Source organism: Sminthopsis crassicaudata, chromosome 1 (genome assembly GCF_048593235.1).
Source record: "Sminthopsis crassicaudata isolate SCR6 chromosome 1, ASM4859323v1, whole genome shotgun sequence".
NCBI classification, from domain to species: Eukaryota; Metazoa; Chordata; class Mammalia; order Dasyuromorphia; family Dasyuridae; genus Sminthopsis; species Sminthopsis crassicaudata.
Window position 1 is genome coordinate 635,140,796 of NC_133617.1, and position 24,282 is coordinate 635,165,077.

The 24,282-nt window shown below is 32.5% G+C and overlaps 1 protein-coding gene across 3 annotated transcripts in view; it reads left to right on the forward strand.

The window, feature by feature from the left end:
* RIC1 (RIC1 homolog, RAB6A GEF complex partner 1) overlaps window positions 1-24,282 on the forward strand; it is a 135,897-nt gene that overhangs the window by 18,039 nt on the left and 93,576 nt on the right. For all 3 annotated transcript variants that reach the window (XM_074282866.1, XM_074282867.1, XM_074282868.1), the window contains one exon: window positions 13,613-13,720. In XM_074282866.1, the coding sequence (XP_074138967.1) occupies window positions 13,613-13,720 (108 nt within the window). Of the gene's footprint in view, window positions 1-13,612; window positions 13,721-24,282 lie in introns of those variants that run through there.

Consider the following 24,282-nt stretch of genomic DNA (forward strand, 5'->3'; position numbering starts at 1 on the left):
TCTCCCTTTTCATTTTTAAGACTAACAATTTGATTTTCCTCTTTCCTTTTTTTAAAAAAGATTTATTAAGGGTTTATCTATTTAGTTGATTTTTTTCATAGAGTCAACTCTTAGTTTTATTAATTCAATATTTTTTTACTTTCAATTTTATTAATCTCTCCTTTTATTTTTAGAAGTTTGTTTATTGTTTTTTTAATTAATTTCATAATTATTAATTTTTTTTGACAGTATATATGCATGAGTAAATTTTTTTTATAACATTATCCCTTGTATTCATTTTTCCAAATTTTCCCCTCCCTCTACTCCCTCCCCTAGATGACAGGCAATCCCATACATTTTAAGTTTGTTTATTGTTAAAAGAAAGATGTATCCTGTTTTCCAAGTAGAGTTTTGTGGCCTCTCAAATTTGACTTTATTCACATTATTGTAGGCATTGTCAATATTGCCCTAGTTTTTAAAAAATTGGTTCTACTTTCTTTTCTTCTTTTTTCTTTTCTTTTCTTTCTTTTTTCAATTTTTTGGCTGAGGGAATTGGGGTTAAGTGACTTGCCCAGGGTCACACAGCCCAGAGTGTTAACATGTCTGAGATCAAATTTGAATTCTGGTTAACTTAAGGGTTAGTGCTCCATCTACTGTGCTACTTAGCTGTCCCCATTCTTTTTTTATACTACTTTGCTTCAGTGACATTACTAATGTCTAGTGTACATATAATTATATTACCAATCTTCCTATGGTTCTCTGAATTCTTTATATTTTCCATTTTGCATATGCTGTAATTGTCATATTAGTAAAAACAAAGTCATAATAAATAAAAAGTATTCATTTCTTGATCATCTGGAATTTTACTTCCATCTTTGATTATAACAATGTTATGATTTTTTTTGGGGGGGGTTATATATTGATCTTTCTATTACTAGCTCTTTTTTGGTGGGGGGTACATTTCCAATAGTGGAATCTTTGTGCCAAAGGGCATGAACAATTTAATAACTAATTTGAGATTGCTTTCCAGAAGTTACCTTAATATACTTTAGTTTTTGGTTAGCCTCAGCTCATCCTGGGCATTATTAGTCTTCTTGGCCCTATTCTTATATGTTTATTACCACTCTTCTATATTTTATCTTGATTTAGGTATGCTGTCTTCAGCTTTTGTGAGTGTCTTTTTAAAAATATGAGTCACTTGGAGAATTTTCTCCTTTTACACAGAACAATCTTTTCTTAGGGGCTCCAAGGGGGAAATTTTCCATTAGTGGATTGACCCACTATTTGACTTACTGCTATTTTTATATATAGGCTAAGAGATATGTCTGATTCTTTTGGCTTGTTAAGAGATGTTTCTTTTGGGGTAGCGTCTGCTTTTATCCAGTGGTCCAAATCCTCCAGTCCTCTCTAATTGACATAGTCACCCATTATAGTAGAGTGAATTGAATTGCTTTAGGTGGCTAAGCCTTTTGTGATTACTTTAATTGAGATGAGGAAGAATCATTCACTCTTAGTTGTAAAAAGTAGCTGTCTTGCACTATCTCCTCTTTTAGTCTATTTTTGGGACATTCCTCTGAAGCCTTACAGTCTTATCTTAGAGATGACTTTGGGTTATTAAAAATTGTACCACAATCTAAAGTGAAAAAGGCTAGAATTTAGGCCTAAGAGATGTAGTCCTCAGATGGTAGTCTAAACTCTAGCTACGATTTATCTGGTTTTTAGAGAGATGTCACTAGTGAGTTTCCCCACATGGTGTTGGATTTTGGCTTCAACAACTCACAAAATCCAGTTTATTTCATTCCATTGTAATAGTTATATATTGTACTATTAATTTGTTATGATTTTTGAAATCTCACTAATTAATCCTTAATGGCCTAACCTTCCATGATGCATTCTATGAAAAATTGAATCAAAAATAATTTCCTTATCTCACTTTTTGTACATTCTTGTTCATAAATGCTCTATATGGCACTTAATATATTTCATTACTTAAGGGAGTTATCAGATTAAGTAATTCTAACAGTACAGATATCTAACCCTTCCAGAATAATTAGATAGTTATTGTGAATTGCAAAATGCTATGAGAAATTTGAGGAGATTGGGAGTAGGAGAAGCATCAAAGAAGGCTTCAATAAGGAGAGAGGGACCAAGGGTTCGTATTTTATTTGCCACGTGATGAGTAGTCACCAAAGGTTTTAAGGTCATTTTTGTTTGTTTTTCACTTGAAAAGAATATTAGGAAAATTACCTAAGGAACGGAGTAAAAGGACAGATTGGAAAAGTATTGATGCAATGCAAGATAACTTGTTCATGTTTATGTGGTGCTTTATCGTTACAAGAGATTTTTATGTGTGTTCTCTCATAATTAGTATAGCATCAATATGAGGCATAGACTGCTAAGTAAAGTGAATAGAATGAAGAGAACATTGTACACAGCAACAAGAAGATTGTGATGATCAACTAGGATAGACTTGACTCTTTTCATCAGTGAGGCCAATTTCAATAGACTTGTGATAAAGAGAGCCACCTGCATCCAGAAAGGAGATAGTAAGGACTGAATGTCTATTGCAATATAATATTTTCACCTTTTTTATTGTTGTTTGCTTGCTTCCCCCTTTCCCTCCGCCCCGCCTTTTTCTCATTTTATTTTCCTTTTTGATCTGACTTTTCTTGTGCAGCATAATAAATGTGGAAATATGTTTAGAAGAATTGCACATGTTTAACCTATATTGTATTGCTTGCTGTCTTGAGGGAGGAGGGTGGGGGGAAGGAAGGGAAAAAAATTTTGAAACAAGATTTTGCAAGGGTGAATTTAGAAAACTATCTTTGCATGTATTTTAAAAATAAAAAACTTATCAACATAAAAGTAGAAAAGAAAAAAAAAGGGAATTAGGCTCTTTCCATTAAAAAGAAAAATTAGTTAACTTAGGAAGAATTTAAAATAATAATTGCCATCACAGGTGAAGAGATTGCTGTCTTAAAGGAACAAAAAACTTTTTTGTTTTTTTTAACTGCTAAAATAAATATGGTTTTCAAAAGAGACCTGAAAAATTCAATTATCATAATGGGGGAAGGGGGGAGATGGAATTTTGTACAGATTAAAGGCTTAAATCACCTTGTTTAAAAAAAAAACCAAACAAACTTTTTTTAAAAATAAGAATTGCTTTTGCTTATATACCAAGTTTCAATAGATTCTCTCTTCTCATTTTTCCCCCCACATAATTCCTTATTTAAAAAATTTCTGTTCTTCGACTCACGTTGTTTTAGATTGTATTATTTCATCATCCTTCATAATCTAGTTAGCCCTGCTACTTATATACTTCATCACTACTTTCTGCCTCTCTGATTGGAGAGTTGAATCATGAACTCCAAAGCCTCCATTTATGTAGAGAGCTCAGGAAAAAATATTTTCTCATTTCCCATATGACTGCTCTATTTTTGGACTTCTCTGACACTACTGTGCCCCAGGAATTTCATCATTAGGAAAATTTCATTACCTTAAAAGATCAGGTCATTCTTAATGCTCATCCTCATCACTATTCTCTGTAACACCATGAACTGCAAAATTTTCAGTGCTAAGGAAGAAAGGAGGATAAACATCTCATTTCTTACTTGGCTATATTTCTCTGAGACGTCTGATATCTACTATATTTTCATATGATTGTTAGCTTGAACTTCTTCCCTTTAAAAATTGCTCATTCATATCTTTTGACTCTTTTTCTATGGGGGGATATGGCTCTTATTCTTTTAAATTTGAATGAGTTCATTATGTCTTAGAAATAAGGCTTTTCCCAAAAAAAACCCTTGATGCAAAGATTTTTTCAACCCTTTCCCCCGTTACTAATCTCCCTTCTGTTTCTAACTGTTTAGGTCTTATTTGCATAAAAACTTGTAAATTTTATATAATGAAAATTATCCACTTTATCTCATAGTCTTCTCTATCCCTTGCTTGAGCATGAATTCTTCTTGTATCCAAAGATATGAAAAATAATTTCTTCATTGCCCTTCAAATTTATAATGTGATCTATTATGTTTGAATCTTGTGTCTATTTGAAGCTTATCCTAGTATATGTTATGATATATTTGTCTAAACCTAATTTATATTTAACTACAATGTTCCCACAGTTTTTGTCCAGTATTGAGTCTTTACCATCATAGCTGGGACTTTGAGTTTATTGAACACTAAAATACTAGGCTCATTTGCTTTCATTGCATTTAAAAATGTTTGAGACACATAATTTCAGGGTAATTTAATTATTTTATTAATAGTACCAGCATTTTCATAAAAGGATAGTCATTAGACCATCACTGTTAGACTAAGGAAGATATAGCAATGGCTCACTGTTTATATGCCCATCAGAATGGGATATTTCCAAGGGTAATAAACAACCCTGATTAGTTAACAATTAAAGAATGAATGGGGGCTGGACTTGAATTTTGATTATGTCATTTAATTCTTAAGTTCCTCTTTCCTTCCCCCCTACTCCCCGAATTCTATTCAAAGAATTTATCCCTACCCAAACTTGAGTTTAGCTGCCCCACCTGGATGGGATTTGGATAGAGAAGGTTCACTCAACCTTTAGAGATTGAGGTCTTGAAAGAAAAAGGGGGAAATCTGAATCTCCCCAAACCATTGGTTATTAATCATTAATTTTGTTTTCATATTTATCTCACTTTCATATGTAATATGCCTAACCAACCAACATCTCCATTTTTAGTCAGTATTAGATAATTTTGATGCCTACTATTTGAAGTGTAGTTTGAGTAGGTTCTTTTCCCAAATTAGTGAGGGTTACTGTTTGGTTTTTATAGACCTTGCCAGTAAACATTTTTTATTAGCCATCTTGTTTCAATTGCCACTGTAACATGCTCTTCTGGCAGTAACAATTACTAGTCTGTCCTAGGCCCAACAGAGTACCTTTGACCATTGACCTTTGCAGTGTCAACTCTACCTGGCTTGCCTCTTCTGAGGCCTTCAAAGGTCTCTGGCCACGATTTTCTTGAATCTATAGTTTAATAACTGGTAGCGCACTCAAGAACAGCCACGTGTAATTTTAAAAACCTTTATCCTACCTACTCACATAATGCCCTGACTTGTCAGCTCCCTAGTGAACACCTGGTCTGAAGATCCACGTGTTCACTACCAGACTTCTTACCTCTCTTGGCTATCCATCAGCTTGGCTTGGCCACCCAGGCTAGGGAGCCAGGTTAAAGAGAGTGACTGCTGTCTGCAGTGGGCTTATAAAGGGCCTGTGAGGTCACACACAGCCAACCAGTGAGAGAGCTGTCACCCATTACGAAGATATCTCAATATGGACAGGATCCCACCCACAGGGCAGTCCTATATCCATAGAGATTACTTCTGGGTCACTCAAATCTCCTATTGCATTGTGGCGCCGCCCATTTAAAGGGCCCTTACAATGCCACCTCAAATTCTTTAATTTGTATTTAATTGTAATTTTGCAATACTTTAATTGTAATTAATACAACTTTGTTTTAACCATAAATCATTCTTAATTTATGTATGAGATTTGGCTAGAGTGGTATAAAGATAAGATCTCTCTTCAATCATAATTGGCTATCAGGCACATTTCCCAACTAGAACATATTACATCTATTTATAGTATATAACTTTGATCATCTTTACTAATCAATTTTAGGTTGACTTCATTAGTATTACTTGTAGATATAAACCCTTTGTTTTTCAATCTGCTTTGTAAATCATATAAATACCATTCTGCTAAATGTGTATTGTTATGCTGTTTAGGGATGGAAAGATGGTGATACATTTAAGTGGGGCTACTACTACTTTCACAAATTTGTCTGTAGGAATATTTCTGAAAGGCAGCTTTCCAAAAATAAAAAGAATTCATACCTAGATCTGGTTTGACGGTTGTAAAAGGGAATTGGGAAGATAAGTTATAGGAACAAATAGGGACATTTTTTAAAGTGTCATATTCTTTAGCATATTACCGTATAATTAGATAAAGTTACGTCTCATTCTTTTATTGTGGCAATGTTGGTCAATGAAAAATTTCATGTAAATTAATTTTCCAGATAAATTTACTACTTTAAGCTACATTTTTTCCCCTAACCATCTTTTTAGAAATACTTATGTTATGAATTACATCCTTGTGCCTTTTTGAACAGATTATTTGTTTTGGTTTCAACTGTGACTTGATCATTGTGGAAATTTGGCAGTTTTCCTGTAATTTACAATTTGAGAGAGTTGCTCTGAATAGTGAGATTAAATTATATGACCACAGTTACATAGCTAATATGTGTATAGATAGAGCAACTCTTAAACAGAGTATATTGAAAATAATTGAACTTTTTTGCAATGATACAAGGTCATTCATTATTGAATATCAGTTAGTTACTGCATTGTGCTAGGGTATAAAATATTCTGAAATGGGCCCCATACTGTTGTGTTTACATGGTTTTTTCAGTCTTTTTGGAGTTAGTCCTTTATCTCTTTCTCCCTAATCCTAATCTCTTCTGGAGTATATGACCTTTATGGTAGCTTTTTTTTTTTTTTAAATTCAGAAACTTTTTCAGGGGCTTATTCTTACTATGAAGAAATAGAAGACTTTAAATAGTCTTAAACTGGATAACTGTGGCTACTAAAATTTGGCCTCTACATAAAAGTTAAAAGGAGAAGTTTGATTTCTAGATAAGTAAATAAGGCATTATTATATCTCCTTTTTGCCTTTAAAAAGTTTGATTTCTTTTTTTTTTTTTTTTTCCCCTGAGGTTGCAGTTTTGTGACTTGCCCAGGGTCACACAGCTAGGAAGTGTTAAGTATCTGAGACCAGATTTGAACTCTGGTCCTCCTGAATTCAAGGCTGGTGCTAAAAGTTTGATTTCGTAACAGTAATTAGATCTAATTGCTATAATTCCTGTATTAGTTCTTCTAACATGTTCCATTTTATTTAAGTCTTGATAGCTTTTACATACTTTTTAAAATAAAATATATTATAGAGAGTTATTCTAATTCATTCAAATTTGGAATTATGTCTAATTTGCCTTTGGAATAAATATCACTAATACTGAATTATCTGTTTAGAATTAAACAGTTGCATGAACTGACTGTCAAATATTTATATGCAGATTTTCATTGATCTATTAGCTTTAGGGAAAGAATCTTACAACTTTTCATATGCGAAAATAAAATCTTCCCCTGGTCACTGAGGAGATCTGGCTTTTACTACTTATACTGTTGAAAAACTAGAGTTTGGATTTTGTTTCATCTAATTTAAATGACAATAAAAGGAAACCAAAGGTAGCAAAAGCTGCAAATAGAGAAGTGGGGAAAGTGCTGGAAAAAAATGAATCCCCAAACTTGGTGAAAATGTTACATCTTATACAAAAATGAGGAGATTTTATTGATAGGACAGTTGACAAGTGATCTGGACATAATTATATGTATTTCAGTAGAAAGCAGTATTATTCAGAAAGTCTCAGTCCACAAAACCTCTCCTAAAATCTGGAACTTTAAACAAATCAAAGGTCAAGGTGAGACTAGTGCTATCAAATAATAAGAAAATGTGTACATTAAGGTATATGTACCTAAGCACTAGCAGAAATATGACATCTCAACTCTCTGCATGTCAGCTAATTATTTTGCACTCAGTAGATAGGTAGATACAAAGTAAATTGTACTTTAATGCCTTTCAATTGATTGTATCCTTGGAATGTGTCATCTGAGTCACTTATATCAACTTTGGTCTTGAATAAGTATACTTTTTTTTTCTTGAAATAGCTTTTATTTTATGTCAAAATATCAAATCTCTGCATATATTGAACACCAAAAATCCAAGTTTATCGGTATAAAACACATTGGCCTTCTATAGCCATTATTCTATATCTTATGGAATGAGTACATTTTTTAATGAAGATGACAGATTTTAAAAATGAAATTTAGAGTTTGAAAGCCTTTTTTTTTTAAAAAAACACACTTTTTTTAAATTAAAAAAATTTTTTTTTAACATTTTTTTTGACAGTACATATGCATGGTTAATTTTTTACAACATTATCCCTTGTACTCCCTTCTGTTCCGATTTCCCGCCCCCCCCTCCCTCCATCCCTTCCCTACATGGCAGGCATTCTTATGCATGTTAAATATGTTATAGTATATCCTAGATACAATATATGTGTGCAGAACCGATTTTTGTTGTTGTTGTTGCACAGGAAGAATTGGATTCAGAAGGTAAAAATAACCTGGAAAGAAAAAACAAAAATGCAAACAGTTTACACTCATTTCCCAGTCTTCCTTTTCTGGGTGTGGTTGATTCTGTCCCATCACTGATCAATTGGAACTGAATTAGATCTTTGTCGAAAATATCCACTTCCATCAGAATACATCCTCATACAGTATTGTTGTTGAAGTGTATAATGATCTCCTGGTTCTGCTCATTTCACTCAGCATCAGTTCATGTAGGTCTCTCCAAGCCTCTCTGTATTCATCCTGCTGGTCATTTCTTACAGAACAATAATATTCCATAACATTCATATACCATAATTTACCCAACCATTCTTCAATTGATGGGCATCCATTCATTTTCCAGTTTCTAGCCAGTACAAAAAGGGCTGCCACAAACATTTTGGCACAAATAGGTCCCTTTCCCTTCTTTATAAACACATATCTTAAAATGCCTATGTATACTATGCCTTAAGTGGGTTTATAGTATACCTAGTCTTGTGTTTTCTGTTGTATTATTCTTTAACTGTATGTTTTACTTTTGTGTGTAGAATACCATCTAAAGAATACTGAGGCAGAACAGAATTAAATGATAAAAATAAACATTTAATACTGATTGAAAACATTAATATGTTGCAGCATTGTTAACTGGTAGATAAATATTTAAATTGATGAGTAAATAAGTAGACATTATTTATCGAAGATATTAAGTTCCCATTCATATCTGCAGGCTTTGTTGACTTTGTACCTTTCTTCACTTTGTGCAGCATCCAGGCCCTTTTAGGGAAGGTATTCAAATTTTATATATTTAAATTTTTTTTTTTCAAATTATAATCTCGATAGATGCAGAACAAGCTTTTGAAACATTAGAAAGCATAGGAATAAATGAAATCTTCCTTAAAATGATAAGCAGCATCTACCTAAACTATCAGTAAGCATTATATGTAATAGAGAGAACTAGGAGCCTTCCCAGTAAGATCAGGAGTAAAACAAGCATGCCCATTATCATTACTATTACTCAATATTGTACTAGAAATGTTGGTTTTAACATAAGAAAAGAAAAGGAAATTGAAGGAATTAGAGTAGATAAAATTATTACTCTCTGTAGATGATATGACAGTGCACTTAGAGAATCCTAGAAAATCAACTAAAAAACTACTTGGAACAATTAACAACTTTAGCAAAGTTGTAGGATATAAAATAAACCGACATAAATCATCAGCATTTCTTTATATTACTAGCAAAGCCTACAGTAAGAGATAGAGAAATTGCATTCAAAATAACTGTAGGTAAACAAAATATTTGGGTGTCTATCTGCTAAGACAAACCCAGGAACTATATGAACAAAATTATAAAATGCTTCTCACACAAATAATAAACATTTGGGAAAATATCAATTGCTCATGGGTGGGCCAATCTAATATAATAAATATGACAGTTCTACCTAAATTAGTCTACTTACTCAGTACCATACCATTTGAACAGCCAAAAATTTAATTTATAGAGCTGAAAAAAAAATAATAACAATTCATCTGTAAAAAGAAAAGGTCAAAGATGTCAAGGGAATTAAAAAAAAAAAAAAAATGAAAAGAACTGTAACCTAGAAGTACCAGAACTAAAATTGTAGCATCAGTCAACAAAACCGTCTTGTGCTGGCTAAGAAATATAGTGGTGTATCAGTAGACTAGGTTAGCTACACAAGACACAGTTATCAATAACTGCAGTAATCTATTGTTTGATAAACCCCAAAACTCCACCTTTTGAGATAACAATTCAATATTTGACAAAAATTGTTGATAACACTGGAAACTGACATGTCAGAAACTAGCCATTGACCAACCCTATACCTATCTGATAAGATCAAAATGGATTTGTGATTTAGATGTAAAGAGTGATATCTGTGTAAAGAGATTTAGATGTAAAGAGTGATATTTGTGACCAAACAAGAAATAGAGAGCATTATGAAATACAAAATGGATAATTTTTCTGGAATTAAAAAGTGTTTGCACAAGTAAAACCAATGCAGCCAAGATTAGAAGGGAAGCTTAAAGCTGAAAAACAATTTTTACAGCCTTTATTTCTAAGACTTTATTTCTAAAATATATAGTGAACTGAGTCAAGTTATAAGAATATAAGTTAACCCCCAATTGATAAATGGTCAAAGGATATAAACAGTCAATTTTCAAGATAGAGAAATTAAAGCCATATATAGACTATATGAAAAAAAATGCTCTAAATCAGTATTGACTAGAGATGCAAATTTTTTTAAATTATACTTTTTATTTACCAGATATATACATAGATAATTTTACAACATTGATAATTGCCAAATCCTTTGTTCCAATTTCTCACCCCCTCCCCCCCGCCCAGATGGAAGATTGACCAATACATGTTAAATATGTTAAAGTGTAAATTAAATACAATATATGTATATATGTCCAAACATTTGTTTTGATATAAAAAAAAAAATCGGACCTTGAAATAGTGTACAATTAGCCTGTGAAGGTAATAAAAAATGCAGGTGGACAAAAATAGAGGGATTGGGAATTCTATGTAGTGGTTCATAGTCATCTCCCAGAGTTATTTCACTGGGTGTAGCTGGTTCAGTTCATTACTGCTCTATTGGAATTGATTTGGTTCATCTCATTGTTGAAGATGGCCATGTCCATCAGAATTGATTATCATATTGTATTGTTGTTGAAGTATATAATGATCTCTTGGTCCTGCTCATTTCACTCAGCATCAGTTCATGTAACTCTCTCCAGGCCTTTCTGAAATCATCCTGTTGGTCATTTCTTACAGAACAATAATATTCCATAATATTCATATACCACAATTTATTCAGCCATTCTCCAATGATGGGCATCCACATAGTTTCCAGTTTCTGGCTACTACAAAGAGGGCTGCCACAAACATTCTTGCACAAGCAAGTCCCTTTCCCTTCTTTAAGATCTCTTTGGGATATAAGCCCAGTAGTAACACTGCTAGATCAGAGGGTATGCAGTTTGATAACTTTTTGAGCATAGTTCCAAGTTGCTCTCCAGAATGGCTGGATGTATTCACAATTCCACCAAACAGTGTATCAGTGTTCTTGTTTTCCCACATCCCCTCCAACATTGCGCATTATCTTTCCCTATCATTCTAGCCAATCTGACAGGTGTGTAGTGATATCTAGGAGTTGTCTTAATTTGCAGAGAAATGCAAATTAAAACAACTTTGAAGTACAACCTCATACTTATCATTGACTAACATGACAGGAAAAAATAATAGTAAATGTCAGAGGGAGTGTCGGGAAAACTGGGACACTAATACATTGCTGGTGGATGTGATCCAAATATTCTGAAGAGCAATTTGGAACTATGCCCAAAGGGCTATATACAGTAATGCCACTACTGGGTCTGTATCCCAAAGAGATCATAAAAAAATGTTTGTAGCAGCTCTTTTTGTGGTGACAAGCAATTAGAAAATGAGTGGGTGTCCATCAATTGGGAAATGGCTGAATAAGTTATGGCATATGAAAGTAATGGAATATTATTGTTATATAAGAAGTGATGAACATCTGACTTTAGAAAATCCTAGAAAGATTTACATGAACTGATTCTGAGTGAAGCAAGAAGAACCAAGAAAATAGTGTACACAGTAGTGGCAAGATTATGTGATGATCAATTATGATAGAGTTGGCTCTTCTCAGCAGTTCAGTGATCCAAGCCAATTCTAATAAACTTTGGATGGAAAATGCCATCCTAATCCAGAGAAAGAGCTATTATGTCTGAATGCAGATTGGAGCATACTATTTTCGTGTGTGTGTGTGTGTGTGTGTGTGTGTGTGTGTGTGTGTGTTTTTTCCTCAAGGTTTTTCCTTTTTGTTCTGATTTTTCTCTTCCAGTATAATTCATATGGAAATAAATGTAAAAAATGAATATACATGCATTACATCGCTAGATATAAAGATACATAAAATTCAGCAGAGAAGTGGGTGGCATAATGGATTGAGAAGAGACATGTAAGACAGGAAGATCTGAGTTCATTTTCCTCTTGTGTACCTTAAGAAGGGGAACCATTGATTAAGTCACTAAGAGAGCTGCAGGAAACCAGGAGACCAGTATAACAGAAGTCAGAAGAGAAGAGTTGGAAAAAGGAGGAGCTAGTTGGTACTGTCATGTTTCAAAGAGGCCAGAGAAAATAAAGACTAAGAATTAATTTTTGAATTGATTAGGAGATTCCCTAGACAGACTTTGAAATATTTTTAATTGATTGTTTTTTTGGTTGGGATAGAAACTCAAGGAAAACCAGAGAGTGGAGAAATAAAGAGTGAACTAGTGGTGAGATCATTGGCCTAAAAACTCATAGGTTTAAATTTGGGTTGTCTCAGAAATATCATGAAAATTTACTATTTTGTGAAACTTCGGAAATTATTTTTTAAACTTTAAGAAACTATGAAAACTCTCACTCAATTATTGCTCAGGGAATTAAGTTTGCACTTATGCTGGGATTCTGATATTTTAGTCATTGTTAGTCACTCAACAAACATTTTTTTAAATTTTCTGAGCAGTAAGGATACCAAGATGTAACGTGGCTGTCATCTCCAGAAACTGCGATCGCTCTCTGGTCTAGAGGAGAGACTTCTTCCTCCACAGAGAACCGCCTTAAGTCTGGCCCAGACAAGACTCTCTTATCTTTCAAGTGCTTTCCTCTTTTACCCTCCCAGAGAATGGGCGTGGGATAATGCAAGGGCTTCTGGGAAAAATTACTTCAACCAATGAACTTGCTCCTCCTAAGCATGCAAGCTCCTCCCCAGGAATTCAAAGGGGTCGAACTCCTAGTAAAGACCAGAACTAGAGAATTGTTAAGTACTGACTTAGCACTTAGTAAGAACCTAACATGTCATTATCTCATTAGCACTTAGTAAGAACCTAACACAAAGGCACTAACTACCAGTACTTCTTTGTGGACCTCCAGACTCATCAACAAAGTTTGTTTTCTTATACACTCAAAATATAAGTCTGCCTCTCTCCTTTATTTTTCCTTTTACCTAAAATACTCTCCCCTTCCTTTTTTTTCTTATTCAAAATTTTCAAGACAAATCACATTTCTTGTGAAGACTTACAACTAATCTAACTGAAACTGATATATGAATTTTTATAGCACTGAGTTCATGTCCTACATTTTAGTGTGCAGTCATATATCTAAGTATATTTTTTTTCTCCCTGTCCAGATTTCAAGCACTTTCAGAATAACCTTTTCGAGTTTGTGTGTATGTGTGTATACATTTTAAGAATCAACTGAGCACATCATAGTGAATGCTATTGCTTTCTCAAAATCCTTTAGAATATTTTATGAGAATGGCCTGGGATTACTTATCTGGTTGAAATTATTCTGTGCATTGTTTTGATGTCAATAAAAATGCAACTTTTTTTTTTTTTTTTTTGGCCAGCCTAGCGTGTTAATCGTAACCTACAAGGAACTGGCAAAATCATCTACTCAGTTTGGATCCTACAAGCAAGTTGAATGGAGGCCAGATAGTACCATGATAGCTGTATCAGTAAGTAGGGGAGTTTCTACCTTCTTATAAAATAATTGTTTTGTGGTATTAAAAAATTTATCTTTGATAAATGGCCTTCCGATAGCCTTGTACATTATTTTGAATCCACGGCTCTTGGGGAAAAAATTTCTCTTTTCTATGGCACTGTTTTCTAGGGTTCTTCTCTGTTAACATTTGTTTCCTTTACAAGTTTAACCTTTCTGTTCACTCTACTTTTTTCTTTGAAAATTCATTTTCTTATATCGGCTATTATTCCTATAGAAATAAATAAGAAATCTGCATTTATAGCCTTGATTATTCCTCTTGGTTTTTAGCCATTTATCATCAGTCTTCCAAATTTCTCCACTTGAATGTCTTGTCATCATTTAAGGCATTGTCAAAAATCAGTGTCATCATCTTTATGCTTAAGTGAACTTCCTTTCTAGGCTTCTCCATTTTTGTTATTGGTACTCTGTCCTACTAGTTATTCAGACTTAGAATCTTAGACATGGAAAGAAACTCTGTAATCCTCTAATTCAAACTGTAGCTGAACACAGGTCTTCTTTACAGTATAGGATAGCACTTATGAATAGATGGATAGCTCTTAGATGAATTCACTGCCTTCTGATAAATTCACTGTCTTCTAATACCATCTATTTTACTATTGGATTTTATGATTATTATGATTTTTCATGTTTATGGTTTTTTCACTAAATCAAGCTTATTAAATCTACTTTTGCAACATCAATTTACTCCTAGTTCTTTCCTTTGAAACCAAGTGGCACAAATTGAATTCTTTTACATAATAACCTTTCAGATAGTTGAAGACACTTACTTTTCTCCCAGGTTATCTTGATTAATCATCTTCAGTTTCCATAGAATCCTTAGAAAATAAACTCAAGGTCTCACTGTCTTGGGCACTTTACTCTGGATGTTCTCCAAGTTATCAATCGTTCTTGGACTCAACATAGTAGTTCAGATATCTGATCTAGTATAGAATACAATGAGACTGTTTCCTTCCTTGCCCTGGATACTTTTAAAAATTTAGTTCACTTTTTTGGGGGGCTATTTTATTATACCATTGATTCGTACTTAATTTGCATTTCACTAAAGTCTCAGATTTTTTTTCACATAAATTACTTTTTAGTCATGCCACCCTGATCTTGTATTTGCGAAGTTGAGTTTTTGAACCCAAATAACAAGACTTGTTATTTGTCTTATTAAATGTAACATAATTAGATTGTGTCCAGTTTTCTAACCTATGAGATATTCTTGAATCTTAACTATGTCATCCATTACATGACTATACTCCTAGCATTTTGTCATCTTTACTCCCTCTTTTTTTTTCCTCAAAAGAGTTTAGAATCTGTGATTCATAGTCTTCTTGTCCACCATAGTCCTGACGTTTATCCTTAGGGATTTCATTTTACTAATTGATACTCCTTCAACAGCCTGACCTCTCAAATCATAAATAGAATTAATCCCCATAACCTAAACCTTTACTTCATTGACATGAACATAGAAGTTTCTTTGAGTCTATCACTACTATAAAGATGTCACTTTTACTTCCTTCACAGGTCAACTATGCACTCTTGCCCTAGCATCCTAATGTCATTCCTTACCCTCAGTTCATTCCTACCATCCATCTTTTGTATACCTACTCTGATAATGCTTTTAGAGTAAGTGATGTATCTGTGCTCATTAGATTCCATGAAATTCCTGTTATTAAACTTAGTTGAGCCTTCATTGCCACATCACAAACCATTTATTTTTCCAAGTTTAACTAATCACATTCCCCAAAATGACTTTCCAAACTCTTTAATCAAGCTTTTATGCCTTCCTTATCTCAGTAGATGGTTTTTCATCTTAGTCTATTTTGGAGTTCTTTAATTTCTCCTACTTCTCATATTAGAAACCCTTTATATTTTCATTTCTTTTTCTTCTTTGTTTCTGAGGAAGAGATGACCCTTCTAGTGAAGGAAGGAAGAAGACAAAACATTTATAAAAGACCTTCAATGTGCCAGGTTCTAAGCACTTTGCAAATGTTATCTTATTGGAGCCTCATAGCACCCTTTGGTGTAGGCAATATTGAGGAAAGTGAATCTCAAAGAGTTTAAGTGACTTGCCCAAGGTTATATAGCTAGTAAGTGTCTGAGGGAGGATTTGAATTCAGATTGTGTGATTCCAGGGCTCATACACCATCCAGTGTGCTGTCTTAACCATCTCTCCAACTTTATCTTCCATTATTTTTCTGTATGAATCGTTCACTCTAGCCAAATTCATCAATTCACTGTTCCCTTAACTTGATGTTTGCATGCTGAAGTTCCTATTCTCTTTATTTAAAATGCTTCCAGCTCTTTATTCCTCTATTTGTTGAATCCTTCCTGGCTCCTCTTAAATACCTTTTTTACTTCCCTAATCAGCCAGCCCTTAGTAAACACTTCCTTCTATTAATTTCAGTAATTTTATTGTCTATACCATTCATTTTGGTCACTCTAAATGATAGAATTAAAAAGAAATGGATCTTAGCATAATGTTCTCCTTACATGTAGTAAGTTTTTAATAAGTATTTGCTACTGATGAATCAGCTTTTTATAATTGGATGGATACTAAATCTCTTATGTACTATAAGTAAAAATAACAGAGTATAGTTCCATGGTTTTAATAACAGATCTAAAAAGAATTGGTAAACACTGTAAAAATGGCAAATGTTTCCCATCTAATAATAAATATAGTATAATTTAAGTGTTAAATAGCCCAAAATAAATAATGAAACATAATCAGAAATTGTTGGCCTCTCTAGAATGTCTTACTCTTTTAAATAAATCAGGAAGAAATATTAAGTTACTTTTATCCATTATGAAGTGTCTTAAATTAAAAGTTATGCAAAACTAAAAATATATTAATCGCAATATAATTTTTCTTTCTGTTGCTTTTAATTTTAAAGGGAGTAAAATTCAACTCTTCAGGGATTAATCTTAATCTTAACTTCCATTTTGTCATATTAACTGTCTTTGATCTGTTTTAGCATGCATTTTGTCTTATAATAATAAATTCCTGAGGTTCCTTTTTTTTCCTGGACACTTTCATTTTTATGCAGATTTAATGAATTTTTTTCAGTGTTTACTTTTGCAACTATAAAATTGTAGGTCTTAGAAATAAAGTGTTATTCTACAAATAAAAAATAAATTCATTATGAATTGCTTGCCTTATGACAACACATTATTCTATTATCTCAATATTTCAAATAACAAAGAAATGTCTTTGGGCAAGGAAATATACAATGAAGTTGTTCTTTTACTTTTTTTTATTTATTGATTTTTTTATTTTTTTTTTTTTGCTGAGGCAATTGGGATTAAGTGACTTGCCCAAGGTCACACAGACAGGAAGTGTTAAGTGACTGAGGTCATATTGAACTCAGATCCTCCTGACTTCAGGGATAGTGCTCTATCCACTTCACCAACTAGCTGCTCCTACTATTGTTAATTTTTCTCCAGATTCAGTATAGCTTTTGAGAGTTAAGGAATGAAGCAAAACTTTGTAGAATATTTTAAAGTGGTTCTGATAAAATCAACAAACTAGCCATTTTAAAAGCTTTCTTTAAATTTTTGGTGTAGGTATATTGAGCAAGTTGGGGCTAATTAAAAGAAGGAAAAGCAGTCTATGTCTTAGTTTCATTGTGGAAATACTGAAGAGATGGATGGTATGAAGTAAATTAGCTTCCTGTTGGCTGGGATTTGTATAGCTAAAAAATAAAAGGTTAAGAAAATATGTAGGGTGCATTTGATATTAGATGTTCTGTAAAATTAAGGAAAATTGAAAGATTACTTTGTGATTTGAGGTTTTGAAAGCCTTAAAGAATTCTCAAACTTTGATTTCTCCTTTTCTAATTAGTGCCTCTGTCTTTTGTTCAGTTATTTCAGTTGTGTGTTGCTCTTTGTGAATCTATTTGTTTTATTTTTTGTTTTTTTGTTTTTTAAAGATACTAAAGCAGTTTATCATTTTCTTTACAGATAAGAAAACTGAGGCAAACAGGGTTAAGTGACTTGCCCAGGATCACACAGCTCATAAGTGTCTGAGGCCCAGATTAGAATTCAGAGAGACACATTTTCCTGACTTTAGGCCTGGCACTATCTCCACTGTACCACTTAGTTGCCTCTCCTTTCTGTTTTTATATTGTCTTTTTTTTTCCTAAGTGGGAGGGAGAAAGATGAGATAGAATATAGATAGATATTATTCATACCTATATGTACTTATTCAGTACAGAATTTCTTTTTTTTAGTATTTTGTTGCAAAAAGTGGAACCTATTATTTGATTTGAAAAAGACACCACATTATTATGTTAAAAATGTAAAGCTGGGGGAAGAGCATTAGAAAAGTTGGTAACTAAATTCAAATCTCCCATGTAGTCATTCACATGCCCTTTAAGTAAATTCATTTCGATTAAATAAGTATTTGTTTGATGATTTTTAGAGTTGAGCACAGAAGTTATCCAAGTTTGGATAGACCGTCATTCCATTTAAGGGAGAACATAATAAACAAAGGTACTCTGATGGTGAGGTTGGGAAGTAAGGAATTTGCAATGTGAAACATTGGATTTATGAAGAAGAATACTGTGAGGTGGCAATGGTAGAAATAAATAAAATTCAGAAATAAAATTTATTGATTGAATGTAATCTGCAAGATATCAGGTAATGAATTGAGGGTACAGTGTATAAGACTTGTCCCTTGACTCTGGGGAACCTTTATTATGGTTGAAGAGATAAGTATTAAGCAATAAAATTTTAAATTTAGCGCTTCTAAGAATCAAGCTTTATCTTACCCACATATTATCCATTTCCCATTTGTAGAATTCTTACTTGAGTTATCAAGAGAATATTTTAGTCATATTGTTCATTCTTGATATTAAAATGCTTGGGAAATATTTTGTTCAAATCACTTTGATTACTTTACCTCCATCTGAAGTATCTAAAAGATGTATTACCACTTCCTAGACAGTATTGTATTGAACAATTCACAAATCACCCACAAAGTAATGTAAATAGATTTTAAAGTCCTTGGACATGTGCACTTTAAAGAGGCTATTGGCTGACAAATTGAACATCTTTGAAAGGTGATTGTTTAATACAACTTAATTTATTTAGATTCATTAGTGTTACAGGGCTATAGATAAGATCATAGATCTGGAGATGGAAGGGATCCTACAGTCATCTAAGTCCAACCTTCTCATTTTTATAAGTAACTTAAAATTGAAATTCACAGAATTGGAATGACTTGTCCAAGTTCCCTAAGGTAATAAAAAGTGGCAAATGTGGTATTGTGGTCAGGTTCTTATATTCCAAATCCAACATTTTTCCTCATAGAAACATATATCATGTCTCTAGTATATATTTTTTAAAAATTATTGATATATTTTGATTTGACATAGTCACTTACCAATATAAAGCCTTTCTATGAAAAACTCTAGTTTTTAGCAAAACTCTAGTGAAGTAATTTTGGTCAGTGGTATTATAATTTTCTATTTTCATTGTTTACTATTAACAAATGTATATATTTTTACTTTAGTAATAAAAAAAAAGTCCATTTAATTTGACCTAATATTATTGTCAGTGGATAATCCTCGAAGGTGGATGCTATTATTAGATGAGGAAATTGAAGCAGACAGGTTAAGTGACTTATCCAGGGCCACATAGCTTATGTGTGCAAAGTAATTCTCAAGAGTTCAAAGAAATAAGTCTTTGACCAAAAACACTTCAGCAATGAAAAAGAACAATGAATTGGTATGGGAAATATCTTGAAAAGACTCAACAAAAATATTAAAATTGGTTACTGTTTATATGTATAAAAATGAATTAAATCACCCAGGAACATCTTAGTTTAGGGGAATTGAAGATAATGTTGTTATTCTTGATAATATGGAAGTTTTTTTTATTATAAACTCAACTTAAAAGCAGAGAATAGAATATGTAGTCTAGAATGTCTTAGAGCACCAAGTGTTTTAAGGGAAGAATTAGAATGTAGTCATAGTGATGTGATTTGGAGGAAATTAATAAGGCTCTTTTGCCCTTAAATATCTCCTTCAAACAATTTACTAATGCTGCAATTTGTCTCCACATTTACTAGTAATAAATTCCCATAGGAGAGGTTGGAACAATGACATCAGTGAATGTCACAGCAAATTTACTTTATCAGGCTTCTGGGAGCAGGACTGTTGAGAGAATGTGAATTTTGATCATGAAGCAGGGAGAAGAGGAGTGTGGGAACTTAAATACAAGAAGAGTAGTTAGACAGGTATCTCTAAAAGTAGAAAGATGACTCAGAAAAGACAGAACTAGAAATGAAAGAAAAAATCATTGTATTTTACCATTATATATAGGTGCTGCTATATGTGCATAATAATTATCTTCTCCAGATTCTCCCATTTTAATTTAAAAGAGTAGGTCTTTTTTTCCTAATCCTGAAGATTAGAGTGCTCTGTATGTTTTGTTTATGATATTTTTGAGACTGCAGCTTTTATGTTAAATCATTTCTGGAATTGGTCTTTTTTGATATTCTAGCTATTGTAAAATCTTGTGGATTCTGCAGCTTCTTTCATTGTAGTAGTATTCATGACCCTTGGCTTGGCCTTATGGTTCTAAGATTATAAATTTTATTTTTAGATATAATACAATATTTTGGTTTTCATATTTTAGATGCAGAGCCCAGAAGTAAGTTCTTATCATAATAGAAGTTCAACCCTAGAAGCTTATATTTTATTTGAAAGCTAATAGGATATATACTGATGGTTTTGGGCAGAGATGTGTGATGTCAATAAATTTGTGCATTAGAACTGTATTTTAGCAGCTAATGAAGGATGCACTAGAGAAGGGATGCAGGAACTAAGGTTGTTGAACTTGGATAGGAAAATTATAAGGGATCTTCATACGAAGTCAATGTTTGAATGGCATTTGTGTGAAAGAGGTATTAGAATTATTCAGTATGGTCGCAGAGAACAAAACTAGGACCAGTAGTGTAGAAGTTACAGAGAAGTAAATTTGATTTTGGTATAAGGAAAAATGTCTTAAAGTTTAGAACTATCCAGAAGTGAAATGGACTGTCTTAGAACATAATACATTTCCTCTTATTAGAAGTTTTTGAGCAAAGGCTGAATAAAACCATTTATTGAGAATATAGGAGATGGGCTATGATTTCAGATGTGATTTAAATTTGATGTCTTTTTTTCAATTCTGAAATGATGTGATTGGGAGTTTTTCAGGTATTAATTTGTGAATTAGAAATATTAAGGCCACTATAATAAAATATTCTTTTTAATGGTAAGGAAAAAAAATGCGTCACACAAAGAAGTAGAGGGAAGATCTAGAGAAAAGTTGCAAGGTAAAACTAGTTGTGTAGGTCTCCTTAGAAAATTGGATTTAATTATATCAATTTTTTTTTTGTGCTGATTTTTCTAATTAAATAGGTTGAACCAAATGTAATTTGTCCTTTGCTTTCATGACCCAAATGGGGTCACAAAGAATTAGACATGACTGAACAACTGAAATTAGTAAATAAGTTGTCACCATAAGAATTCAGACACTGAGAAGCAAAGTCCATGTACCAAAGATGTAAATAAAGGGCTCCTATACTAAATAAAAGACTGGCCTAGAAGACCCTTCTAATACTAAGATATTATTCTATTTATTGACTCATTACTTTTAGTAACTACTTTAAACTACATTATTGTTCATCCTTTGTTTTTGAAGAGGACCAGTTACATTGTGGGGTGATGTCCTGACTCAAGGATAAATTAGATTTAAGTGAGGCAGAGTTGCACAAAGTCATTAACCTCACTCTCTCTCTTTTAGTCATCAAACTTTAGTGATAAGAAAAAAGTCAGGATGACTGGTCATGGTCTGGGTGTATTGGATGACTTCTGTTTCTTTGATGTTTGACCAAGCTGTGAGTGTTCCATAGTGCACTTCAGCTTCATGGCCATTGGAACAAACTGTTCTCATCCACCTATTCCAACGGGGAAATCTTCACATGGATTGAGTAGACATCTACTAATTCCCCAGTTAGCTTGTCTATAGGGATGTTTTTTCCAGAGGATGACTGTTGTAAATGCTACAGTGTCTTGAAGCCACAGATGAAGAATGGACCCTGAGTGAAGATGGATACCAAAAGTCAGTGACCAGCCCTGAAAAGAGCTCAGCAAGCTCTCATACCAGAAGTTCTATTCCTCCCCGAACTCCTCATGCACTTGAAACCTGTACCTATAATGCTTACTTTGAGCTACACTATATACATTTAAAAGTAAACCCCACATACTTTCTTTGTTTTTTAAAGAGATGATTTTTAATTAAATAAAGTTTTTATTTGTCATATTTTATACATAGAACAGATTCAAATTCTTAAAAGAGTATCACATAGTAATTCTATATTTCATGGAAAAATAATATAGTGCATATAACTCATTTTTATAAAGATTTTCATTAACATGAATAACTATAAATCTTTTAAAATTTAGCTTTTGTTATCATTTGGTTTTACTTCACAGTTGTTTTTTGTTTTTTTGTAGGAGGGGTTGGTTATCAATAAGAATGTGGGGGTGAGGAGGAAAGAGTATTAGAAAATGATTTATGCAAGAAACATGAACAAGGCATTTAAAAAATTAAATGTAGCAAGAAAATTTTAAATTGTTTATATTTTTTTCACTCAGAAATTCCACTAAGACATAGCTAGATTATTTAAAAAACTACCTATCAAAATGTTGATAGTATATTAGTTGTAATAACAAGAAGCTGGAAACAAAAATACCATCCAATAATTTGTTTATCACTGAACAAATTATAATAGTAAAATATAATGGAATGTTAATATACATAAGGTCAAATTGGAAAGGCAACAATATTCTTTTTTTTTTTTAATTTTCCTCCCCCTTTTAATTTTTTTTATCTGTTTATGCATGTACATTAATTTTTTAAATACACATTTCTTTATGAATCATGTTGGGAAAGAAAATCAGAACAAAAGGGAAAAACATAAAAAAAAACAGAAGGAAAAAAGTGAATTTATTTTACTGCATTAATTTTTCTCTTTTATTTTTTGTCATGGAAGGTGACTCTCTGGGAAGAACATAATACAAAATGTAGGTGATGTGGAAACAAAAGCTATCAGTGAAATTTATTTAGAAAAAAAGCCAATACCGTATAGTCAAAATTAAAGGGCATATCCCTTGTGTTGAATTGCCTTCTTCCTCCTTTTTTCATTTTTTGTTACAAAACAAAACAAACATCTCCCTGCAGAAAGATGAAAGGTAAATTTGGAAATGAAAGAGATGTAAAAATAAAATGTCAATAAGAAATTTAAAGTAAAGGACACATCATTCCTCCTTTCTCTGAACATTCATAGCCTAATGATATTATAGAGAAGATATACTGTAAGAGTGTTTATCTTACTGTTAGTTAATAAATATTTATGGACCAGATAAGTTCTGGAGAGGCAGTAGTCTAGTGGCAGAGATAATATAGAAACAATAAATAACAATATGTATATACAAGATAAATTGGAAATAATCAATAGAGGGAAGGCACTGGTGTCTTGCATCAATAGATTTTAAAGGAAATAAAATTAAAATAGAAAATTAGCATGCTAATCCTGTATTAGTGCATAATGTCATATTTCCAGTTCTCATTCTAAATAAAGGAAAATAAATTGATGTTTGTAATTGAGAATATACTTTGTAGATAGGAACTTCAGAAACGCACATGCTAATGCCTCATACTGGCACTGAATTCTTCAACACTATCGCGAACATAGAGCAAGCTGTGTGGAATATTCTTATGAGGCTGGAAAGTATTTGAATACAGGTCCAACCATGGACTATCTGCTATCTGAACATCAGCTTAACTCTGAACCATGAATGGGGCAAGTGGCAAAAAAATATATTTTTCCTGACATTAAACCCAAATTTGATTCTTTGAAACTTGTAGCTGGTTCTGCTTTCTGGGGCCAAAAAGAATAAATAATTACATGTGATAGTTCTTGAAATAACTGGACATAATTCATCCACACCTGAATCTTCTTCAGACTAAATGTTCTCAGCTCATTCACCTGATTCCTGTGATATAAACTCAAAACTCTTTTTGGTTACTCATTTATAGAAACAACTCCAGCTAATCAATGTCCTTTATAAAACATGATGTTCATAACTAAATGTAAAACTCCAAGTAAAACAGGTTATCTCCTTATTTCTGGAACCTATGACTTTTAAATTCAGTCCAAGATTGCATTATCATTTTTGTTCTCATTGCTGATTTGAATTAAACTTTGTTTATTCAAACTCCCAGGTATTTTTCAAATTCCTTTCTAACTACGACTTCTCTATTCTGTATTTGTGAAGATGATTTTTTGAATTATTAATTTGTGTCATTTAATCTATTAGGATCAGCCCACTGTTCTAATCTGTCAAGATCTTTTTTGGATCCTGCCATCCTTTTTGGAGGGTACTTTTATATAGCTAACAAATAGTAAAGAGAATAAACAATAAACACAAATAATTGTGTAATGGTAAGTATGTCTACTATGGAATATCACTTGTTTAT